This window comes from Bidens hawaiensis, unplaced genomic scaffold (assembly GCF_021521415.1).
Source record: "Bidens hawaiensis isolate Kalapana, Puna unplaced genomic scaffold, B.hawaiensis_p1.1 tig00002553_1, whole genome shotgun sequence".
In the NCBI taxonomy this organism is placed as follows: Eukaryota; Viridiplantae; Streptophyta; class Magnoliopsida; order Asterales; family Asteraceae; genus Bidens; species Bidens hawaiensis.
Window position 1 is genome coordinate 2,640,447 of NW_027491139.1, and position 22,951 is coordinate 2,663,397.

The 22,951-nt window shown below is 43.2% G+C and overlaps 1 protein-coding gene across 1 annotated transcript; it reads right to left on the reverse strand.

The window, feature by feature from the left end:
• Window positions 1-20,247: 20,247 nt before the first annotated feature.
• On the reverse strand, window positions 20,248-21,920 carry LOC143620291 (uncharacterized). Its single transcript, XM_077091994.1, has one exon. The coding sequence runs from the start codon at window positions 21,847-21,849 to the stop codon at window positions 20,248-20,250; it is 1,602 nt and encodes a 533-aa protein (XP_076948109.1). The 5' UTR covers window positions 21,850-21,920.
• Between the last annotated feature and the right edge of the window lie 1,031 nt (window positions 21,921-22,951).

A 22,951-nucleotide genomic window follows, 5' to 3' on the forward strand; every position in this document is an offset into this window, starting at 1 on the left:
CGTTATTTATGAATATGCTCGCGCTTGCGCAGTATATGATTTTATTCCGCGATATTTCGACTTTTGTTGAATTTCGATTTTTATTGATTTTACTTACATATTCGTTTGTTGGGGTTGAAAATCCGAAAAGTCATGGTGATACATGAATAGTTGATTTTCAATTTCCCTTTACGATTATGTTCTGAGGTTGGAGACTTGAAAAGTCATGGTGATACATGAATTGTCAACCTCCAATACTCATTTTCTTGTATATTTTATATTGAAGATTGGAAAGTCATGGTGATGCATGAATCGTCAATCTCCAATACTCGTTTACTAGCTATTTTAAATTGAGAACTCGGAAAGTCACGGTGATACGTGAATTGTCGGTTCTTGATTCGAATTTGTTACCTTTATTAAGTCTGCATTTAGGATCATTTATTTTACTTTAACTTTTGATAGTATCTAACTCCGTGAAACCAAGCTTTATAAGATTAAAACTTTGCGCTAAAACCAAGATATTAACTAAAATTAAAATTTTTATAGAATGCCTCCGCTATCTCGCCGATTTCAGAGAAGAGAAGCCTCGCGCATGCGTAGACAGCAACGTTCCCAGGAAATGGCCGCCGCAATAGCCCAAGCTTTGAGCCAAAACAATGTTAATACCTCCAGTTATAACATTAAGTCCTTTAATGCGGGTAACCCTCCGAAGTTCACAGGCCTTGAAGGTGTGACAACTGCCCGAATCCGACCCGACCCAGGTACCCGTTTCTCTGATCCGTTTCTTTTTTTATGATTTAAAGTTTATTATTAATCCTTGTAAATTTAACTGAGTAAATTAAATATATTTATTTGTTCATTCCCGCCTCTTTCTCTTCCCCTTTCTTTCCGCCGTCCCGCCTTCCTTTCTTGTCGTCCCGCCTCTTTGTCTTGTCGCCGTCCCGCCCTCCTGCTTAACCCTTAAGCCTTGAACCCTCTTCTTTGCTTGTCCTTTGGTTCTTCTCGCCTAAGGATGTCTGCAGCTCCTCGCGCTAAGGAAGCCTGCGTGAAGACATCTTGTTCCTGCAATGCGTGAAGAGAACTCTTCTCGCAGCGCGCTAAGAATGTATGTTCTTCCCGCGATGCGCTAAGAATTCTAGTTCTTCACGCAGCACGCTGAGAATTTGTAGTTCCCGCGGCGCGCTAGGAATTTATGTTCTCGCAGTGCGCTAAGGATTTGTGATTCTTCCCGCAGCGCGCTAAGGATTGTTGTGCCAGCCTTCGCGCTCGCGCACACAGCCTTCTCGCGCTGAACCCTTGTTTAAATCTAGCCGTTTGCTTTTGTGTTGTCTTATCTTTTGAGCTGTTGACCTGCTTTGCTTTATGTCTGAATAGTTGCTTTCGGCGCTGCATGCGTACCAACCCCATTGGTTGGTAGATAAAGTAACTGACATTATCTTTTGAGGATCTGCTTTTGCCATGCTTGACCTGTACCTTTTTCTGTCCCTGCCCATGCTTTTTACTGTTCCCTGACAGCTTTCCCCTTTTGCTTTTCCTCTTTTCCTGCTGCCATATCTTTTGAAATCTTTTACTTTTTGCTTTTGATATCTTTTGTTATCTTTTGAGATCTTGCTTTTGGAATCTTTTTGCTGTTATCTTTTCTTTTACTTTTGGAGATCTTTTCTAGGGTTTATGTCCCCTAGGGTTTGCCTATAAATAATAGTAGTATTTTCTTAACACTTCACACACTACACTTATTATCTCTTCCTCCCTCTTGCTCTCTGCCGTTGTCCTCCTGCCGCCTCCTCTCTTGCCTCCGTCTTCCTCCTTGTTCTTCCTGCTTTTCCGGTAATATATTATATATAATAATTTACTTATTAATTATGCTAACTTATTACCTAGACCTAAAACCGATCGTTGAAACATAATCTTTAATTATAGGTTAACTTTGCTGGTTTAAAGTTGGTTCTTGCTTTATCTTACATCGCATCTTTATCAAGTGAGTAATCTCGTATCTAATCCCTTTTTGTTTTAATGTTTTGGGATGTTCATGTGTTCGTACAAAACTGAGTCTTAAACTGTTTATGAAGTTTTAGTCGCGCAGTATCCCATGTGTTATGGATATTTACTTGGCTGTTATTTGTATGTGTGTATCATTAACCGCTTTGTTCGGCCTATTCCGAAGTTCTCATGGATCCATTGGTAGACACGGGAGAACCTATCGTTTATGTTTTCTCTTTTGTTTACACTTGCACAGTTTTCTTGTTTTTGTGCTCAATTGGGAGTACGGATTGAACTATGAGCTATGAATCTAAGGCTTGGTCACAATCTGATTTCACCCTTGTTAGATACCAGATTAACATATGTTGCGCGCAGATTTACTGTTGTTATCTATGATTATCTATGATTAACTATGAATATCTATTAAACTTGATTTCTCACCAACACGCAAGTGTTTGACGTTTATTTTAACACATGTTCAGGGTTGCAGTAGCTGTTTTGAAGCTTGGGGACACATAGGATGTTTACTTTTGTTTTGGACCTAGATTTAAAATGTAACAAGACAAGTTTATGTTATTTGAATATTATGATTTATAAATATATTGATTTATGTTGATTATGTTCTTTATTTTCCCCGCTGCGCGTGCGCGATAAAATGTGTATTAATAAATATTGACACCAATAGTGTCACGAGTAATGAAACAATATGTGGCGCCCCGATGTATAATCCGCCTTTGGTCGGGGTGTTACAGACTGTGACAACTGCCCGAATCCGACCCGACCCAGGTACCCGTTTCTCTGATCCGTTTCTTTTTTTATGATTTAAAGTTTATTATTAATCCTTGTAAATTTAACTGAGTAAATTAAATATATTTATTTGTTCATTCCCGCCTCTTTCTCTTCCCCTTTCTTTCCGCCGTCCCGCCTTCCTTTCTTGTCGTCCCGCCTCTTTGTCTTGTCGCCGTCCCGCCCTCCTGCTTAACCCTTAAGCCTTGAACCCTCTTCTTTGCTTGTCCTTTGGTTCTTCTCGCCTAAGGATGTCTGCAGCTCCTCGCGCTAAGGAAGCCTGCGTGAAGACATCTTGTTCCTGCAATGCGTGAAGAGAACTCTTCTCGCAGCGCGCTAAGAATGTATGTTCTTCCCGCGATGCGCTAAGAATTCTAGTTCTTCACGCAGCACGCTGAGAATTTGTAGTTCCCGCGGCGCGCTAGGAATTTATGTTCTCGCAGTGCGCTAAGGATTTGTGATTCTTCCCGCAGCGCGCTAAGGATTGTTGTGCCAGCCTTCGCGCTCGCGCACACAGCCTTCTCGCGCTGAACCCTTGTTTAAATCTAGCCGTTTGCTTTTGTGTTGTCTTATCTTTTGAGCTGTTGACCTGCTTTGCTTTATGTCTGAATAGTTGCTTTCGGCGCTGCATGCGTACCAACCCCATTGGTTGGTAGATAAAGTAACTGACATTATCTTTTGAGGATCTGCTTTTGCCATGCTTGACCTGTACCTTTTTCTGTCCCTGCCCATGCTTTTTACTGTTCCCTGACAGCTTTCCCCTTTTGCTTTTCCTCTTTTCCTGCTGCCATATCTTTTGAAATCTTTTACTTTTTGCTTTTGATATCTTTTGTTATCTTTTGAGATCTTGCTTTTGGAATCTTTTTGCTGTTATCTTTTCTTTTACTTTTGGAGATCTTTTCTAGGGTTTATGTCCCCTAGGGTTTGCCTATAAATAATAGTAGTATTTTCTTAACACTTCACACACTACACTTATTATCTCTTCCTCCCTCTTGCTCTCTGCCGTTGTCCTCCTGCCGCCTCCTCTCTTGCCTCCGTCTTCCTCCTTGTTCTTCCTGCTTTTCCGGTAATATATTATATATAATAATTTACTTATTAATTATGCTAACTTATTACCTAGACCTAAAACCGATCGTTGAAACATAATCTTTAATTATAGGTTAACTTTGCTGGTTTAAAGTTGGTTCTTGCTTTATCTTACATCGCATCTTTATCAAGTGAGTAATCTCGTATCTAATCCCTTTTTGTTTTAATGTTTTGGGATGTTCATGTGTTCGTACAAAACTGAGTCTTAAACTGTTTATGAAGTTTTAGTCGCGCAGTATCCCATGTGTTATGGATATTTACTTGGCTGTTATTTGTATGTGTGTATCATTAACCGCTTTGTTCGGCCTATTCCGAAGTTCTCATGGATCCATTGGTAGACACGGGAGAACCTATCGTTTATGTTTTCTCTTTTGTTTACACTTGCACAGTTTTCTTGTTTTTGTGCTCAATTGGGAGTACGGATTGAACTATGAGCTATGAATCTAAGGCTTGGTCACAATCTGATTTCACCCTTGTTAGATACCAGATTAACATATGTTGCGCGCAGATTTACTGTTGTTATCTATGATTATCTATGATTAACTATGAATATCTATTAAACTTGATTTCTCACCAACACGCAAGTGTTTGACGTTTATTTTAACACATGTTCAGGGTTGCAGTAGCTGTTTTGAAGCTTGGGGACACATAGGATGTTTACTTTTGTTTTGGACCTAGATTTAAAATGTAACAAGACAAGTTTATGTTATTTGAATATTATGATTTATAAATATATTGATTTATGTTGATTATGTTCTTTATTTTCCCCGCTGCGCGTGCGCGATAAAATGTGTATTAATAAATATTGACACCAATAGTGTCACGAGTAATGAAACAATATGTGGCGCCCCGATGTATAATCCGCCTTTGGTCGGGGTGTTACAGATTGGTATCAGAGCTCGTTGACTTTAGGATAGGTGGTTAGACGTAACGGCCTAGAATACCTAAGAGTCCCTTCTCGCGCATGAGAGAAATCTCATGTTTGCGCGCTTATTGTTAATTACTCGTTATTTATGAATATGCTCGCGCTTGCGCAGTATATGATTTTATGTTTTATTTCGCGATATTTCGATTTTTGTTGAATTTCGATTTTATTGATTTTACTTACATATTCGTTTGTTGGGGTTGAAAATCCGAAAAGTCATGGTGATACATGAATAGTTGATTTTCAATTTCCATTTACGATTATGTTCTGAGGTTGGAGACTTGAAAAGTCATGGTGATACATGAATTGTCAACCTCCAATACTCATTTTCTTGTATATTTTATATTGAAGATTGGAAAGTCATGGTGATACATGAATCGTCAATCTCCAACACCCGTTTACTAGCTATTTTAAATTGAGAACTCGGAAAGTCACGGTGATACGTGAATTGTCGATTCTTGATTCGAATTTGTTACCTTTATTAAAGTCTGCATTTAGGATCATTTATTTTACTTTAACTTTTGATAGTATCTAACTCTGCGAAACCAAGCTTTATAAAGTTAAACTTTGCGATAAAAACCAAGATATTAACTAAAATTAAAACTTTTATAGAATGCCTCCGCTATCTCGCCGATTTCAGAGAAGAGAAGCCTCGCGCGTGCGTAGACAGCAACGTTCCCAGGAAATGGCCGCCGCAATAGCCCAAGCTTTGAGCCAAAACAATGCTAATACCTCCAGTTATAACATTAAGTCCTTTAATGCGGGTAACCCTCCGAAGTTCACAGGTCTTGAAGGAGCCACCGTGATGCTCCAATGGCTTGAGAAGATTGAAAACACTTTCCTCCATACCCAATGCCCCTCAGACAGACGAACCCTATATGCTTCCAGTGTCCTGGAATCCAGAGCGCTTACATGGTGGAATGGAGTAGCTCATGCGCGTGGCGCAGAGGCTGCTTCTAGCATGACATGGGAGGAATTCAAGGAAATTCTTACGCGAGAATTCTGCCCTCCCAACGAAGTTAAGCGCCTGGAGGAGGAATTTTGGAATCTTAAGCAATACAGCGGTGAAGCGCGCGAGTACGCGACGCGCTTCCACGAGCTAAGCTTACTGGTCCCTCACCTTGTTACCCCTTCCCGCCGAGCCATCGAGAAATTCCTTGGGGGTCTCCCCATGGAAATTCAAGATTCTGTATGGGCCAGAAACCCAGTTACCCTCTCTGACGCCATCGAGTTGGCCGCTGTGCTCAGCGACAACCATGTCAGAGCAGGAACCCTGTTCCTGCGGGGAACTGAGAAGACCAAACCCACCAAGACTGTCCCTGAACCAACAGAAACCAAACCAGAACCCTCAAACCATAACCAGAAACGTAGGCGCAGACAAGCCTATGCGCTTACCAACCCGCCCATTGTCCAGCAACCAATTTATCAACCAGTTTACGCGCCTAACCCACTGTCAACCTACCCAGCACCTCCTGTAGTCCACAACTATGCCTTAACCAATCCAGCACTTCCTGCCCCGCCAACTAAGAAACCTTACACAGGAAACCAACCCTTTTGCCCAACCTGTAGACTTCATCACCCACCTCAAGTCCCGTGTCGACAATGTAACCGATGTGGCCGCGTAGGTCACTCCGTTGAGTACTGTAGAACCCCTCCCTCCAATCCGATTGCGCCAACACCACCAGCCTACCCGCAGAACCCACAGCCAACTTACCAAAACCCACGACCCAGATCGTGCTTTAACTGCGGTGATCCAAGTCATTTCCGGAACGCATGCCCAAGGCTACAAGTTCAGATTACTCAAGCGAATCCGGTGAACCAAATTTCGAACCAAGTGACGCGTGGCCGAGCTTTTAACATAACCGCGCACCAAGCGCAAGCGAATAACGACGTAGTTAATGGTACATTTTTGCTTAATGGATTTTATGCATCTATGCTTTTTGATACTGGCGCCGATCGAAGTTTTATTTCTCGCGCGTTTGAGCAGAAGCTTGCGCGACCGCGCAGCGATTTAAAAGAAGATTTTTCAGTTGAATTGGCTAATGGTGAAACTGTTTTAATAAACTCGGTGATTAAAGATTGCACGCTTAATCTTAACGAAAACGATTTTCTAATCGACCTCATCCCTATGCCTCTTGGAAGCTTTGATGTTATCATTGGTATGGACTGGCTCTCGAAGAATCGCGCCGAAGTTATTTGCGCCAAGAAATTGATTCGCATACCTCGAGAAAATGGTGATCTTCATATCTACGGCGAAAAACCCTCCAGTGGTCTTAAACTTATGTCTTGCGCCGAAGCCCAAAGACTCATGCGGAAGAAGTGTATTGCATTTCTAGCCCATGTGGTTAAACCCGATGAAGGAAAGAAGCTTCGCGATATCCCTGTTGTGCGTGATTTTCCTGAAGTTTTTCCTGATGATCTTCCTGGTATCCCTCCCGCTCGTGAAGTCGAGTTCCGTATTGATCTTGTCCCTGGTGCTTCCCCCGTGGCTAAATCTCCTTATCGTCTTGCACCCGCTGAGATGCAAGAATTGGCCAGCCAACTTCAAGAGTTGACTGCTAAAGGATTCATTCGCCCTAGCTCTTCGCCCTGGGGTGCTCCGGTGTTGTTCGTTAAAAAGAAAGATGGATCGTTTCGCATGTGTATTGATTACCGCGAGTTGAACAAACTCACCATTAAGAACCGGTATCCCTTACCGCGTATTGACGACCTCTTTGATCAACTCCAAGGTGCCTCCTGTTTCTCGAAGATCGATCTCCGTTCTGGTTATCATCAGTTGCGTATCCGCGATGAAGATGTTCCGAAGACTGCTTTTCGAACTCGTTATGGCCATTTTGAATTCTTGGTCATGTCCTTCGGTTTAACCAACGCACCCGCCGTTTTCATGGATCTTATGAATCGGGTGTGTAGGCCTTTCTTGGATAAATTCGTGATCGTGTTTATCGATGATGTTCTGGTGTATTCTAAGACCAAGGCCGAGCATGAGCAACATCTCCGGTTGGTATTGCAAAAGCTTAGAGCCGAGCAACTCTATGCTAAGCTTTCCAAGTGTGAATTTTGGTCTGATGAAGTACAGTTTCTTGGTCATGTTGTAAACAAGATGGGTATTCATGTCGACCCATCCAAGATTGAAGCAATCAAGAACTGGATTACGCCATCCTCTCCTTCTGAGATCCGTTCCTTTCTGGGCTTAGCTGGTTATTACCGGCGTTTCATTTCGAACTTCTCAAAGATCGCTTTGCCTTTAACAGCTCTAACGCACAAAGGTAAACCGTATATTTGGGGCTCGAAGCAAGAAGAAGCCTTTCTGACGCTCAAGCGTTTGTTGTGTGAAGCTCCTGTTCTTGCGCTACCTGAGGGTAATGATGATTTTGTCGTGTATTGCGATGCATCCAACCAAGGTCTCGGTTGTGTTCTTATGCAACGAGGCAAGGTTATCGCTTACGCATCAAGGCAACTCAAGGTTCATGAAAAGAATTATACAACTCACGACCTCGAGCTTGGTGCAGTTGTTTTTGCCTTGAAGATCTGGAGACACTACCTTTATGGTACTAAGTGTATCCTCTACACTGACCATAAAAGCCTTCAGCATATCTTTGATCAAAAGGAACTTAACATGAGGCAACGCCGATGGAACGAACTCATCAGCGATTACGATTGTGAGATCCGGTATCATCCTGGTAAGGCTAATGTGGTAGCCGATGCGCTCAGCCGAAAACCCTGCCAACTTAACTGTATCTTGCCGCGCACCCAGCTTCACTTCGCGCCGATTCAAAGCAACCTTGAATCGCGTATTCGTGACGCGCAGCGCGCATCCATCAGTAATGGTAACCTTCGCGCCGAGTTAGCGTGTGGCGCGGAAGCACTCTTTGTCCCTAATCTGAATGGAATTCTCTGCTATCTCAATCGCATCTGGATCCCTTGTGATGAGAATCTTCGCGCTGATATCCTGAGTGAAGCGCACAAATCTCGATATTCTATTCATCCTGGCGCTGATAAGATGTACAAGGATTTGCGCATTACTTATTGGTGGCCTGGCATGAAAAAGGATATTGCTGTGTTCGTAGCTAAGTGCCTGACTTGTTCTAAAGTTAAAGCTGAACACCAACGCCCATCTGGTTTGCTCGAACAACCAGAAATTCCTACGTGGAAATGGGAAGGTATAGCGATGGACTTTATTACCAAGTTACCTTTGACAGCAAACAAACATGATAGCATTTGGGTAATAGTGGATCGATTGACTAAATCTGCTCACTTTCTGCCCATTCGTGAAAACTACCATGTTGAGCATCTCGCGCAGCTTTATGTCAAGGAAATTGTCTGCCGCCATGGTATTCCTTTGAGCATCATATCCGATCGCGATGGCCGTTTTATATCTCGCTTTTGGAAATCTCTCCAATCTGCGCTAGGAACTCGCTTGGACATGAGTACGGCATATCATCCTCAGACTGACGGTCAGTCTGAGCGAACCATTCAAACCCTTGAAGATATGCTTCGATCTTGTGTTCTTGATTTTGGAGGTAATTGGGATTCACACCTACCTTTGATCGAGTTTTCTTATAATAACAGCTATCATTCTAGCATTGGTATGGCCCCATTTGAAGCACTTTACGGTCGAAAGTGCCGTTCACCGATTTGTTGGAACGAAGTGGGTGAAGTTCAAATCACAGGACCCGAACTAGTTCAAGAGACAACCGATAAAATCGCCAAGATCCGTGATCGTCTGCTGACTGCCAGAAGCCGGCAGAAGAGTTATGCTGATCGCAGGCGAAAGCCTCTCGAATTTCTAGTTGGTGATCTTGTTCTCCTCAAAGTGTCGCCTTGGAAGGGTGTTGTCCGCTTTGGGAAGAAAGGTAAACTTGCGCCTCGTTATGTTGGGCCATTCAAGATTCTCGCGCGTATAGGAAAAGTTGCCTACAAACTTGACCTGCCGCCCGCGCTCAGTAATGTGCATCCAACTTTCCATGTATCCAATCTCAAGAAGTGTTTAGCTGACGAGAACCTTCACATTCCTCTTGATGAAGTTCAAGTTGATGAATCTATGCATTTTGTTGAGAAGCCCGTGGAGATTATGGATCGCGAGGTGAAGAAAACCAAGCGCAGTCGCATCCCTATTGTTAAAGTTCGTTGGCAGTCCAAGCGCGGAGCCGAGTTCACTTGGGAAAGGGAAGATCTGATGAAGATCAAGTACCCGTACCTTTTCTCTGCGCCACCTACTACGAGTTAAATTTCGGGACGAAATTTCTTAAAGTAGGGGAGACTGTGACAACTGCCCGAATCCGACCCGACCCAGGTACCCGTTTCTCTGATCCGTTTCTTTTTTTATGATTTAAAGTTTATTATTAATCCTTGTAAATTTAACTGAGTAAATTAAATATATTTATTTGTTCATTCCCGCCTCTTTCTCTTCCCCTTTCTTTCCGCCGTCCCGCCTTCCTTTCTTGTCGTCCCGCCTCTTTGTCTTGTCGCCGTCCCGCCCTCCTGCTTAACCCTTAAGCCTTGAACCCTCTTCTTTGCTTGTCCTTTGGTTCTTCTCGCCTAAGGATGTCTGCAGCTCCTCGCGCTAAGGAAGCCTGCGTGAAGACATCTTGTTCCTGCAATGCGTGAAGAGAACTCTTCTCGCAGCGCGCTAAGAATGTATGTTCTTCCCGCGATGCGCTAAGAATTCTAGTTCTTCACGCAGCACGCTGAGAATTTGTAGTTCCCGCGGCGCGCTAGGAATTTATGTTCTCGCAGTGCGCTAAGGATTTGTGATTCTTCCCGCAGCGCGCTAAGGATTGTTGTGCCAGCCTTCGCGCTCGCGCACACAGCCTTCTCGCGCTGAACCCTTGTTTAAATCTAGCCGTTTGCTTTTGTGTTGTCTTATCTTTTGAGCTGTTGACCTGCTTTGCTTTATGTCTGAATAGTTGCTTTCGGCGCTGCATGCGTACCAACCCCATTGGTTGGTAGATAAAGTAACTGACATTATCTTTTGAGGATCTGCTTTTGCCATGCTTGACCTGTACCTTTTTCTGTCCCTGCCCATGCTTTTTACTGTTCCCTGACAGCTTTCCCCTTTTGCTTTTCCTCTTTTCCTGCTGCCATATCTTTTGAAATCTTTTACTTTTTGCTTTTGATATCTTTTGTTATCTTTTGAGATCTTACTTTTGGAATCTTTTTGCTGTTATCTTTTCTTTTACTTTTGGAGATCTTTTCTAGGGTTTATGTCCCCTAGGGTTTGCCTATAAATAATAGTAGTATTTTCTTAACACTTCACACACTACACTTATTATCTCTTCCTCCCTCTTGCTCTCTGCCGTTGTCCTCCTGCCGCCTCCTCTCTTGCCTCCGTCTTCCTCCTTGTTCTTCCTGCTTTTCCGGTAATATATTATATATAATAATTTACTTATTAATTATGCTAACTTATTACCTAGACCTAAAACCGATCGTTGAAACATAATCTTTAATTATAGGTTAACTTTGCTGGTTTAAAGTTGGTTCTTGCTTTATCTTACATCGCATCTTTATCAAGTGAGTAATCTCGTATCTAATCCCTTTTTGTTTTAATGTTTTGGGATGTTCATGTGTTCGTACAAAACTGAGTCTTAAACTGTTTATGAAGTTTTAGTCGCGCAGTATCCCATGTGTTATGGATATTTACTTGGCTGTTATTTGTATGTGTGTATCATTAACCGCTTTGTTCGGCCTATTCCGAAGTTCTCATGGATCCATTGGTAGACACGGGAGAACCTATCGTTTATGTTTTCTCTTTTGTTTACACTTGCACAGTTTTCTTGTTTTTGTGCTCAATTGGGAGTACGGATTGAACTATGAGCTATGAATCTAAGGCTTGGTCACAATCTGATTTCACCCTTGTTAGATACCAGATTAACATATGTTGCGCGCAGATTTACTGTTGTTATCTATGATTATCTATGATTAACTATGAATATCTATTAAACTTGATTTCTCACCAACACGCAAGTGTTTGACGTTTATTTTAACACATGTTCAGGGTTGCAGTAGCTGTTTTGAAGCTTGGGGACACATAGGATGTTTACTTTTGTTTTGGACCTAGATTTAAAATGTAACAAGACAAGTTTATGTTATTTGAATATTATGATTTATAAATATATTGATTTATGTTGATTATGTTCTTTATTTTCCCCGCTGCGCGTGCGCGATAAAATGTGTATTAATAAATATTGACACCAATAGTGTCACGAGTAATGAAACAATATGTGGCGCCCCGATGTATAATCCGCCTTTGGTCGGGGTGTTACAGAAGGAGCCACCGTGATGCTCCAATGGCTTGAGAAGATTGAAAACACTTTCCTCCATACCCAATGCCCCTCAGAAAGACGAACCCTATATGCTTCCAGTGTCCTGGAATCCAGAGCGCTTACATGGTGGAATGGAGTAGCTCATGCGCGTGGCGCAGAGGCTGCTTCTAGCATGACATGGGAGGAATTCAAGGAAATTCTTACGCGAGAATTCTGCCCTCCCAACGAAGTTAAGCGCCTGGAGGAAGAATTCTGGAACTTGAAGCAATACAGCGGTGAAGCGCGCGAGTACGCGACGCGCTTCCATGAGCTAAGCTTACTGGTTCCTCACCTTGTTACCCCTTCACGCCGAGCAATCGAGAAATTCCTTGGGGGTCTCCCCATGGAAATTCAAGATTCTGTATGGGCCAGAAACCCAGTTACCCTCTCTGACGCCATCGAATTGGCCGCTGTGCTCAGCGACAACCATGTCAGAGCAGGAACCCTGTTCCTGCGGGGAACTGAGAAGACCAAACCCACCAAGACTGTCCCTGAACCAACAGAAACCAAACCAGAACCCTCAAACCATAACCAGAAACGTAGGCGCAGACAAGCCTATGCGCTTACCAACCCGCCCATTGTCCAGCAACCCATTTATCAACCTCCAGTTTACGCGCCTAACCCACTGTCAACCTACCCAGCACCTCCTGTAGTCCACAACTATGCCTTAACCAATCCAGCACTTCCTGCCCCGCCAACTAAGAAACCTTACACAGGAAACCAACCCTTTTGCCCAACCTGTAGACTTCATCACCCACCTCAAGTCCCGTGTCGACAATGTAACCGATGTGGCCGCGTAGGTCACTCCGTTGAGTACTGTAGAACCCCTCCCTCCAATCCGATTGCGCCAACACCACCAGCCTACCCGCAGAACCCACAGCCAACTTACCAAAACCCACGACCCAGATCGTGCTTTAACTGCGGTGATCCAAGTCATTTCCGGAACGCGTGCCCAAGGCTACAAGTTCAGATTACACAAGCGAATCCGGTGAACCAGATTTCGAACCAAGTGACGCGTGGACGAGCTTTTAACATAACCGCGCACCAAGCGCAAGCGAATAATGACGTAGTTAATGGTACATTTTTGCTTAACGGATTTTATGCATCTATGCTTTTTGATACTGGCGCCGATAGAAGTTTTATCTCTCGCGCCTTCGAGCAGAAGATTGCGCGACCGCGCAGCGACTTAAAAGAAGATTTTTCAGTTGAATTGGCTAATGGCGAAACTGTTTTAATAAACTCGGTAATTAAAGATTGCACGCTTAACCTTAACGAAAACGATTTTCTAATCGACCTCATCCCTATGCCTCTTGGAAGCTTTGATGTTATTATTGGTATGGACTGGCTCTCGAAGAATCGCGCCGAAGTTATTTGCGCCAAGAAATTGATTCGCATACCTCGAGAAAATGGTGATCTTCATATCTACGGCGAAAAACTCTCCAGTGGTCTTAAACTTATGTCTTGCGCCGAAGCCCAAAGACTCATGCGGAAGAAGTGTATTGCATTTCTAGCCCATGTGGTTAAACCCAATGAAGGAAAGAAGCTTCGCGATATCCCTGTTGTGCGTGATTTTCCTGAAGTTTTTCCTGATGATCTTCCTGGTATCCCTCCCGCTCGTGAAGTCGAGTTTCGTGTTGATCTTGTCCCTGGTGCTTCCCCCGTTGCTAAATCTCCTTACCGTCTTGCACCCGCTGAGATGCAAGAATTGGCCAGCCAACTTCAAGAGTTGACTGCTAAAGGATTCATTCGCCCTAGCTCTTCGCCCTGGGGTGCTCCGGTGTTGTTCGTTAAAAAGAAAGATGGATCGTTTCGCATGTGTATTGATTACCGCGAGTTGAACAAACTCACCATTAAAAACCGGTATCCCTTACCGCGTATTGACGACCTCTTTGATCAACTCCAAGGTGCCTCCTGTTTCTCGAAGATTGATCTCCGCTCTGGTTATCACCAGTTGCGTATCCGCGATGAAGATGTTCCGAAGACTGCTTTTCGAACTCGTTATGGCCATTTTGAATTCTTGGTCATGTCCTTCGGTCTAACCAACGCACCCGCCGTTTTCATGGATCTTATGAATCGGGTGTGTAGGCCTTTCTTGGATAAATTCGTGATCGTGTTTATCGATGATGTTCTGGTGTATTCTAAGACCAAGGCCGAGCATGAGCAACATCTCCGATTGGTATTGCAAAAGCTTAGAGCCGAGCAACTCTATGCTAAGCTTTCCAAGTGTGAATTTTGGTCCGATGAAGTACAGTTTCTTGGTCATGTTGTAAACAAGATGGGTATTCATGTCGACCCATCCAAGATTGAAGCAATCAAGAACTGGATTACGCCATCCTCTCCTTCTGAGATCCGTTCCTTTCTGGGCTTAGCTGGTTATTACCGGCGCTTCATTTCGAACTTCTCAAAGATCGCTTTGCCTTTAACAGCTCTAACGCACAAAGGTAAACCGTATATTTGGGGCTCGAAGCAAGAAGAAGCCTTTCTGACGCTCAAGCGATTGTTGTGTGAAGCTCCTGTTCTTGCGCTACCTGAGGGTAATGATGATTTTGTCGTGTATTGCGATGCATCCAACCAAGGTCTCGGTTGTGTTCTTATGCAACGAGGCAAGGTTATCGCTTACGCATCAAGGCAACTTAAGGTTCATGAAAAGAATTATACAACTCACGATCTCGAGCTTGGTGCAGTTGTTTTTGCCTTAAAGATCTGGAGACACTACCTTTATGGTACTAAGTGTATCCTCTACACTGACCATAAAAGCCTTCAGCATATCTTTGATCAAAAGGAACTTAACATGAGGCAACGCCGATGGAACGAACTCATCAGCGATTACGATTGTGAGATCCGGTATCATCCTGGTAAGGCTAATGTGGTAGCCGATGCGCTCAGCCGAAAACCCTGCCAACTTAACTGTATCTTGCCGCGCACCCAGCTTCACTTCGCGCCGATTCAAAGCAACCTTGAATCGCGAATTCGTGACGCGCAGCGCGCATCCATCAGTAACGGTAACCTTCGCGCCGAGTTAGCGTGTGGCGCGGAAGCACTTTTTGTCCCTAATCTGAGTGGAATTCTCTGCTATCTCAATCGCATCTGGATCCCTTGTGATGAGAATCTTCGCGCTGATATCCTGAGTGAAGCGCACAAATCTCGGTATTCTATTCATCCCGGCGCTGATAAGATGTACAAGGATTTGCGCATAACTTATTGGTGGCCCGGTATGAAAAAGGATATTGCTGTGTTCGTAGCTAAGTGCCTGACTTGTTCTAAAGTGAAAGCTGAACACCAACGCCCATCTGGTTTGCTCGAACAACCAGAAATTCCTACGTGGAAATGGGAAGGTATAGCGATGGACTTTATTACCAAGTTACCTTTGACAGCAAGCAAACATGATAGCATTTGGGTAATAGTGGATCGATTGACTAAGTCTGCTCATTTTCTGCCCATTCGTGAAAACTACCGTGTTGAGCAGCTCGCGCAGCTTTATGTCAAGGAAATCGTCTGCCGCCATGGTACTCCTTTGAGCATCATATCCGATCGCGATGGCCGTTTTATATCTCGCTTTTGGAAATCTCTCCAATCTGCGCTAGGAACTCGCTTGGACATGAGTACGGCATATCATCCTCAGACTGACGGTCAGTCTGAGCGAACTATTCAAACTCTTGAGGATATGCTCCGATCTTGTGTTCTTGATTTTGGAGGTAATTGGGATTCACACCTGCCTTTGATCGAGTTTTCTTATAACAACAGCTATCATTCCAGTATCGGTATGGCCCCATTTGAAGCACTTTACGGTCGTAAATGCCGCTCCCCAATTTGTTGGAGCGAAGTGGGTGAAACTCAAATCACAGGACCCGAACTTGTTCAAGAGACAACCGATAAAATCGCCAAGATCCGTGATCATTTGCTGACTGCCAGAAGCCGACAGAAGAGTTACGCAGATCGTAGGCGAAAGCCTCTCGAATTTCAAGTTGGTGATCTTGTTCTCCTCAAAGTGTCGCCTTGGAAAGGTGTTGTCCGCTTTGGGAAGAAGGGTAAGCTTGCTCCTCGTTATGTTGGTCCATTCAAGATTCTCGCGCGTGTGGGAAAAGTTGCCTACAGACTTGACCTGCCGCTCGCGCTCAGTAATGTGCATCCAACGTTCCATGTATCCAATCTCAAGAAGTGTTTAGCCGACGAGAACCTTCACATTCCACTTGATGAAGTTCAAGTTGATGAAACTATGCATTTCGTTGAGAAGCCTGTTGAGATTATGGATCGCGAGGTAAAGCAAACCAAGCGCAGTCGTATCCCTATCGTGAAAGTTCGCTGGGAGTCCAAGCGCGGAGCCGAGTTTACATGGGAAAGGGAAGATCAAATGAAGATCAAGTACCCGCACCTGTTCTCTGCGCAACCTACTTCGAGATAAATTTCGGGACGAAATTTCTTAAAGTAGGGGAGACTGTAACATCTGCCCCGATCCGACCCGACCCAGGTACCCGTTTCTCTGACCCGATCTCTTTCTTTTATGATCTAGTATTTATTTATACTTATATTTTACTTTATTTTTAATGTATTTTCCTTCCCGCCTCTTTCTCTCTCTTTCTTTCCGCCGTCCCGTTCCTCTTCTCCTCTCTTTCCGCCTTCTTTTCCCTCTTGTCGCCATCCCGCCCTTAAGCCTTGTTTCCCTCTTGTTCCTTCCCGCCTAAGGTTGTCTGCGCAGACCCCTTACAAGAAATCCTGCGTGAAGACCATCTGTTCCTGCGATACGCGAGACGAATGCTTCCCGCGACGCGTTAAGGATTTGTAGTTCCCCCGACGCGCGAAGAATTATAGTTCTTCCCGCGGCGCGCTAGGAATCTTAGTTCCTCCCGCGGCGCGCTAAGAAATGTGGTTCTTCCCGCAGTGCGCATGGAAATGAAGTTCTTTCCGCGACGCGTTAAGGTTGTTTTTGTCTACCTTCGCGCTCGCGCTCTCTTGACCTTCTGTGTCTGCCTTCGCGCACTCAGCCTTCCCGCGCTTAACCCTTGTATCTTCTGTTTATTCTAGCCGTTTGCTTTTGTAAATGTCTTTTCCTCTGAGCTGTTGACCTAACCTATCTAATGTCTGAAAAGTTACTTTCGGCGCAGCATGCGTACCAACCCCATTGGTTGGTAGAAAAAGTGACTGACATTATCTTTTGAGATCTGCTTTTGCCATGCTTGACCAGTACCTTTATCTGACCTGCCCATGCCTTTTTACTGTTCGCTGACAGCTTTATCTTGCCCCCTGCAGCTGCCATATCTTTTGATATCTTTTGTTTTGTCTTGTTCTGTTTGTCTTGGAACCTTTTCTGGATTTATGTCTCCTAGGGTTTTCCTATAAATAATAGTATTATTTTCTTAACACTACACACACAAACACTTAATCTCTCCTGTTTTCCTCTTGCTCTCTGCCGTTGCCCTCCTGCCGCCTCCTCTCTTGCCTCCGTCTTCCTCCTTGTTCTTCCTGCTTTTCCGGTAATATATTATATATAATAATTTACTTATGCTAACTTATAATCAAGACTTAAAACAGATCGTTAAAACAATAATCTTTAATTATAGGTTAACTTGTGCTTGTTTAAAGTTGGTTCTTGCTTTATCTTACACCGCATCGTTTATCAAGTGAGTTATCTCGTATCTAATCCCTTTTTATTTTAAATGCTTTGGGATGTTCATGTGTTCATACAAAACTTGAGTCTTAAACTTGTTTATGAACTTTAGTCGCGCAGTATCCCATGTGTTGAGGACGTTTACTTGGCTGTTTATTTGTATGTGTGTATCATTAACCGCTTTGTTCGGCCTATTCCGCAGTTCCGTTGGTACCATTAGTTGAACACGGGAGACCTATCGTTTACGGTTTTCTTGGTTTACACTTGCACAGATGTTTTCTCGTTTTTATGCTCAATTGGGAGCATGGATTGAACTATGATCTATGAACTATCTTAGGCTTGATCACAATCTGATTACACCCTTGTTAAACTCTAGACATACACGTGTTGCGCGCAGATTTACTGTGATTATCTATGATTATCTATTAAACTTGATTTCTCACCAACACGCAAGTGTTTGACGTTTATTTTAACACATGTTCAGGTTTGCAGTAGCTGTTTTGGAGCTTGTGGACACGTAGGATGTTTTTACTTTTGGACCTAGAATTAAAATGTATCAAGACAAGTTAATGTTGTTTGAATGTTATAATTTATAATATATTGATTTATGTTTGATTTATGTTCTTTATTTTCCCCGCTGCGCGTGCGCGATAAAATGTGTATTAATAAATATTGACACCAATAGTGTCGCGAGTAATGAAGCAATATGTGGCGCCCCGATGTATAATCCGCCTTTGGTCGGGGTGTTACACTCACGGTGTCTGTTTTGCAGGTTATCAGAAGAACCATCTTTGCCGGGTCTAACCCCTCGTGGGAAACATCTAGCTAACCCCCAGGTTACCCGTAATCTGCCCGGGGTCCGGTTAGTGTTTCTTCAGGGTTCTTGCCAAAAATGTGTTGGTTTGGCAAACTCAAGCAGACCGAGAGCTCCCTGCTTTCAAGTGCCCTTTTATAGATTTTACACAAAACTTATTTATATGTTGCCAAAAGTTTGATCTTCCCTTTTATTAGACTCGGAAGGTTGAGGTTGAAGGAGGCAAGGTAATTTTCCATTTGAGCTATAGAATTCAATGAGCCCTTATATAGATTTTATACAAAAGTTATTTTATGATATGCAATTATCTTTCCACATAAGCATATAATTTACTTAAAATAAAGAAGAAAAAATCATTTGCTTCAAAATGACGATGCCTCTTGATCTAGTAGGAATTAACCTTCTATGTGCTTTCTTTATTGAAGGCCAAGAGTTCAAATCCTATTATAAGCAGATTAATGGATTTGAAACTAAAGTATAGTTGTTAAAAAGACATAAACGTTATATATGTCACTCGCGATGCAATTAGTTACATCAAGATGTTACTTTAAGTAATAGTATTAAAAAAATAATCATTTAGTATTTTCAAGGGTTAAAATGAAAAGAAAAAAACTTTTAAATTTTCTCTGCTTATTATAGTATACCTATTAACCTATATTTATTTATTTATTTTGAATTTGAGGTAGCCTAAAGCCCTTACTTAGTTTTGTTGACTCACGGGACGGCCTAGTTACACGCTTCGACTACCTGACAACGATGAATAACGTTTACTCATTTATAATAATAATAATAATTATTATTATTATTAAAATTGATATTAATAAATTTAGAAAATAAAAAGAAGGTTAAAGATAAGTAATGGTGAGTGACGCGTATGTCCATAGTTAATCTTTAGCATTTTATGATTTTATTTTCACATATATATATATATATATATATATATATATGATCTCGTGTATATACACATTTTCTGCTGCACTTTCCGGTTTCTGACAGACACAGACTTAATAGAATCCATAGCAAAAAAACAAAATTACTTGATTTCATTGGGCTTGAGCCCATACCCCTTTGGACCGAACCGATTTGATCTTCAAACAACTTGACTGTATAAACTATTTTCAAAATTGATTAAACAAAACAAATTCTTTGTTAACGTTGAAATACAAAATTATATGTTTGATGTTTCATTATAACATGTAGCACAAATACATATCATTTTTCATATCAACTATATCATGATATATATCTTTTTTTTGCCATGTTTATAAAGTCGTTTAAACCACATTATTTGTTTTCATGAATTAGGACGAATTACTCTCTTTTATGTGTGGTCATGATCTACAAATTTTGAAGAAATGACATACTTCATGTGAAATCCATTAATTCAAGTTAACACGGTTAATACATATGTACCATGTCATACAAACCGTTGTTTGGATATACATTGATGTATCATCATGCCAAATACCTTTTACGTGTAATTTGAAAAATATAATCACGGTTTGTGTGTATCAATTATCATATATGCGGTGGGAAGCATATGGTGACCATACAGAAAATAAAATGGTTATAGCGGAATCAAAACATCATGTGGTGGTTCACTTTAAGATGGCATATAATCAAGGAATTAAGACTATCATCATCAAAATACAAATATAATTATAATGATCAGAACAAAACACATAACCTATTCCCATTTGGTGATAACAATCTTACATAGCAATACTATAAGATGATAATAGTGTTTCATGCACTAGTTATAATTCGTAAATCAATTTTTTCCTCCACCACCACCACCAAATCCACCACCTCCACCAAATCCGCTCCCGATGCCACCACCTTTGCCAAAACCTCCTCCAACTCCACTGCCAATGCCAGTGCCAAATCCACCACCCCCACCTCCTCCCCCACCACCCCCTCCACCAAATCCGCCCCCAATGCCACCACCTTTTCCAAAACCTCCTCCAGCTCCGCCACCAATACCAGTGCCAAATCCACCACCGCCTCCTCCTCCACCACCACCTCCACCTCCTAAACCACCACCCTTGCCGATTCCACCACCAAATCCGCCTCCCTTACCAAATCCTCCGCCCTTACCAACCCCTCCACCGAATCCTCCGCCCTTGCCGATTCCACCACCCTTACCAATCCCACCACCTGCCCCACCACCAAATCCCCCACCTTTACCAATACCTCCACCTAGTCCACCACCCTTTCCAATCCCTCCACCTACTCCACCACCCTTGCCAATTCCACCACCATATCCCCCACCTTTACCAATCCCTCCGCCTAGTCCACCACCCTTTCCAATCCCTCCACCTAGTCCACCACCCTTTCCAATTCCTCCACCTGCTCCCCCACCAAATCCACCACCCTTTCCAATTCCTCCACCCACGCCACCACCCTTGCCAATTCCACCACCAAACCCCCCACCTTTACCAATCCCTCCATCTATTCCACCACCTTTTCCGATTCCACCACCCGCTCCCCCTCCTACTCCACCGCCCTTGCCAATCCCACCGCCAAATCCTCCTCCTTTACCAATCCCTCCGCCTATTCCACCACCTTTTCCGATTCCACCACCTGCTCCCCCACCTACTCCACCTCCCTTGCCAATCCCACCACCAAATCCTCCCCCTTTACCAATCCCTCCCCCTATCCCACCACCTTTTCCGATCCCACCACCCGCTCCCCCACCTACTCCACTGCCCTTGCCAATCCCACCACCAAATCCCCCGCCTTTACCCATCCCTCCACCTAGACCGCCACCCTTGCCTATCCCTCCACCTATTCCACCACCCTTGCCAATCCCACCACCTAGTCCACCACCTTTGCCGAAACCACCACCTGCTCCTCCACCCACGCCACCACCCTTGCCAATCCCACCACCAAACCCCCCACCTTTGCTTATTCCTCCACCTAATCCACCACCCGATCCTCCACCTACCCCACCACCCTTTCCAATGCCACCACCAAATCCTGCACCATTGCCGATACCTCCACCTACTCCACCACCCTTACCAATCCCGCCACCAAACCCCCCACCTTTTCCAATCCCTCCACCTATGTCATGCCCACCCCCAAGGCCTCCACCACCCCCAAAACCTCCACCAGATCCAACTCCACCACCAACTCCACTGCCACCACCGAATCCACCTCCAAATCCAGCCCCACCACCAACTCCGCCGCCACCACCAATACCACCTCCACCGCCACTACCAAAGCCTCCACCCTTTCCACCAGCGATTAAGAGTTTCTCATCGTCATTGTGACTTGCATCAACTACATTATTTGCGAACACTACACTCACAAGAAGGACATGAAAACATAGAAAAAACAAGACACTGATTCTTATTGACCCGTGCTGTTTCATATTGAAGGAAACCTATGGCCTTGACTTCACTATTATTGTAGTAATGTAGTTTACTATATATATGTGTCAGGAATGTTATGGCTTTCATTTACATGATCCCAGCTAAGGTTTATATAACAACTGAGAACCTGCCTTTCCTACTATTTTACTTTATCTTCTCATCTTAATTAGTTTCACAAACACAGTTGTGATCAAACTTCCATTTAGAGCGCATTAAATGTTGTCAACAACCAACAAACCCTTTCTTTTTCCATGTTCATATGTCAAATTGGAGATTCCTCATTATTATTACATTTGGCTACTATGAAGTGTATATATAACATAATGTGACGGCAATGATGGCTGTAAACGCATACCCCTGATTAAAAGTAAATCTTTTAGTTAAAAAAAGATACAGTTACAACTATCAAGTATGCATACCGGATGTGCCATAACGGTGTATGTATCATAATTTACACACTGAGGATTGAAGGAACTGATGGCATGAATTGCAATTAAAATACATACGAAAATGATTTTGATCTTAAGTAATAGAATATAATAGAATATTATTAGATAAATAGATTATCCTTAGTATCATTTAAAATCTTTTGTAATCTTTTGTGATTATCGCTTACCATTCTTTGTATTATTTATACTCTTGATGATAATGAAAGAAGGGGGGAATGATTGATTCCAATATGGTATCAAGAGCCTAAACCCTACCTTGCTTCCCTGCCGCCACCACAGCCCACGGCTGTCATCTTCCCTTCCCCACTTTTATCTCCGCTACATACACCCTGTTACCATGGCAGAGAAACTCCACCCAGCCATCACAGTCAACAACATCCGTCTAGCCATACCTGTCCTCCTTGAATCTGAATCTAGCCAATATGGCCTGTGGGCAGAACTCTTCCAGAACCACTGCCATGCGTTTCAAGTCAGTGACCATCTCTCTCCTCGTCCACCCACCACTGAATCCTCCTCCTCGGCAACTGTCAAAGACAAAGACTCCGCTTCTGCGGATGATCAATGGTCTCGCCTGGACGCCATCGTCAAACAATGGATCTACGGTACTATCTCTAATGACCTACTTAATACTATTGTTGTACCAAAGATGTCG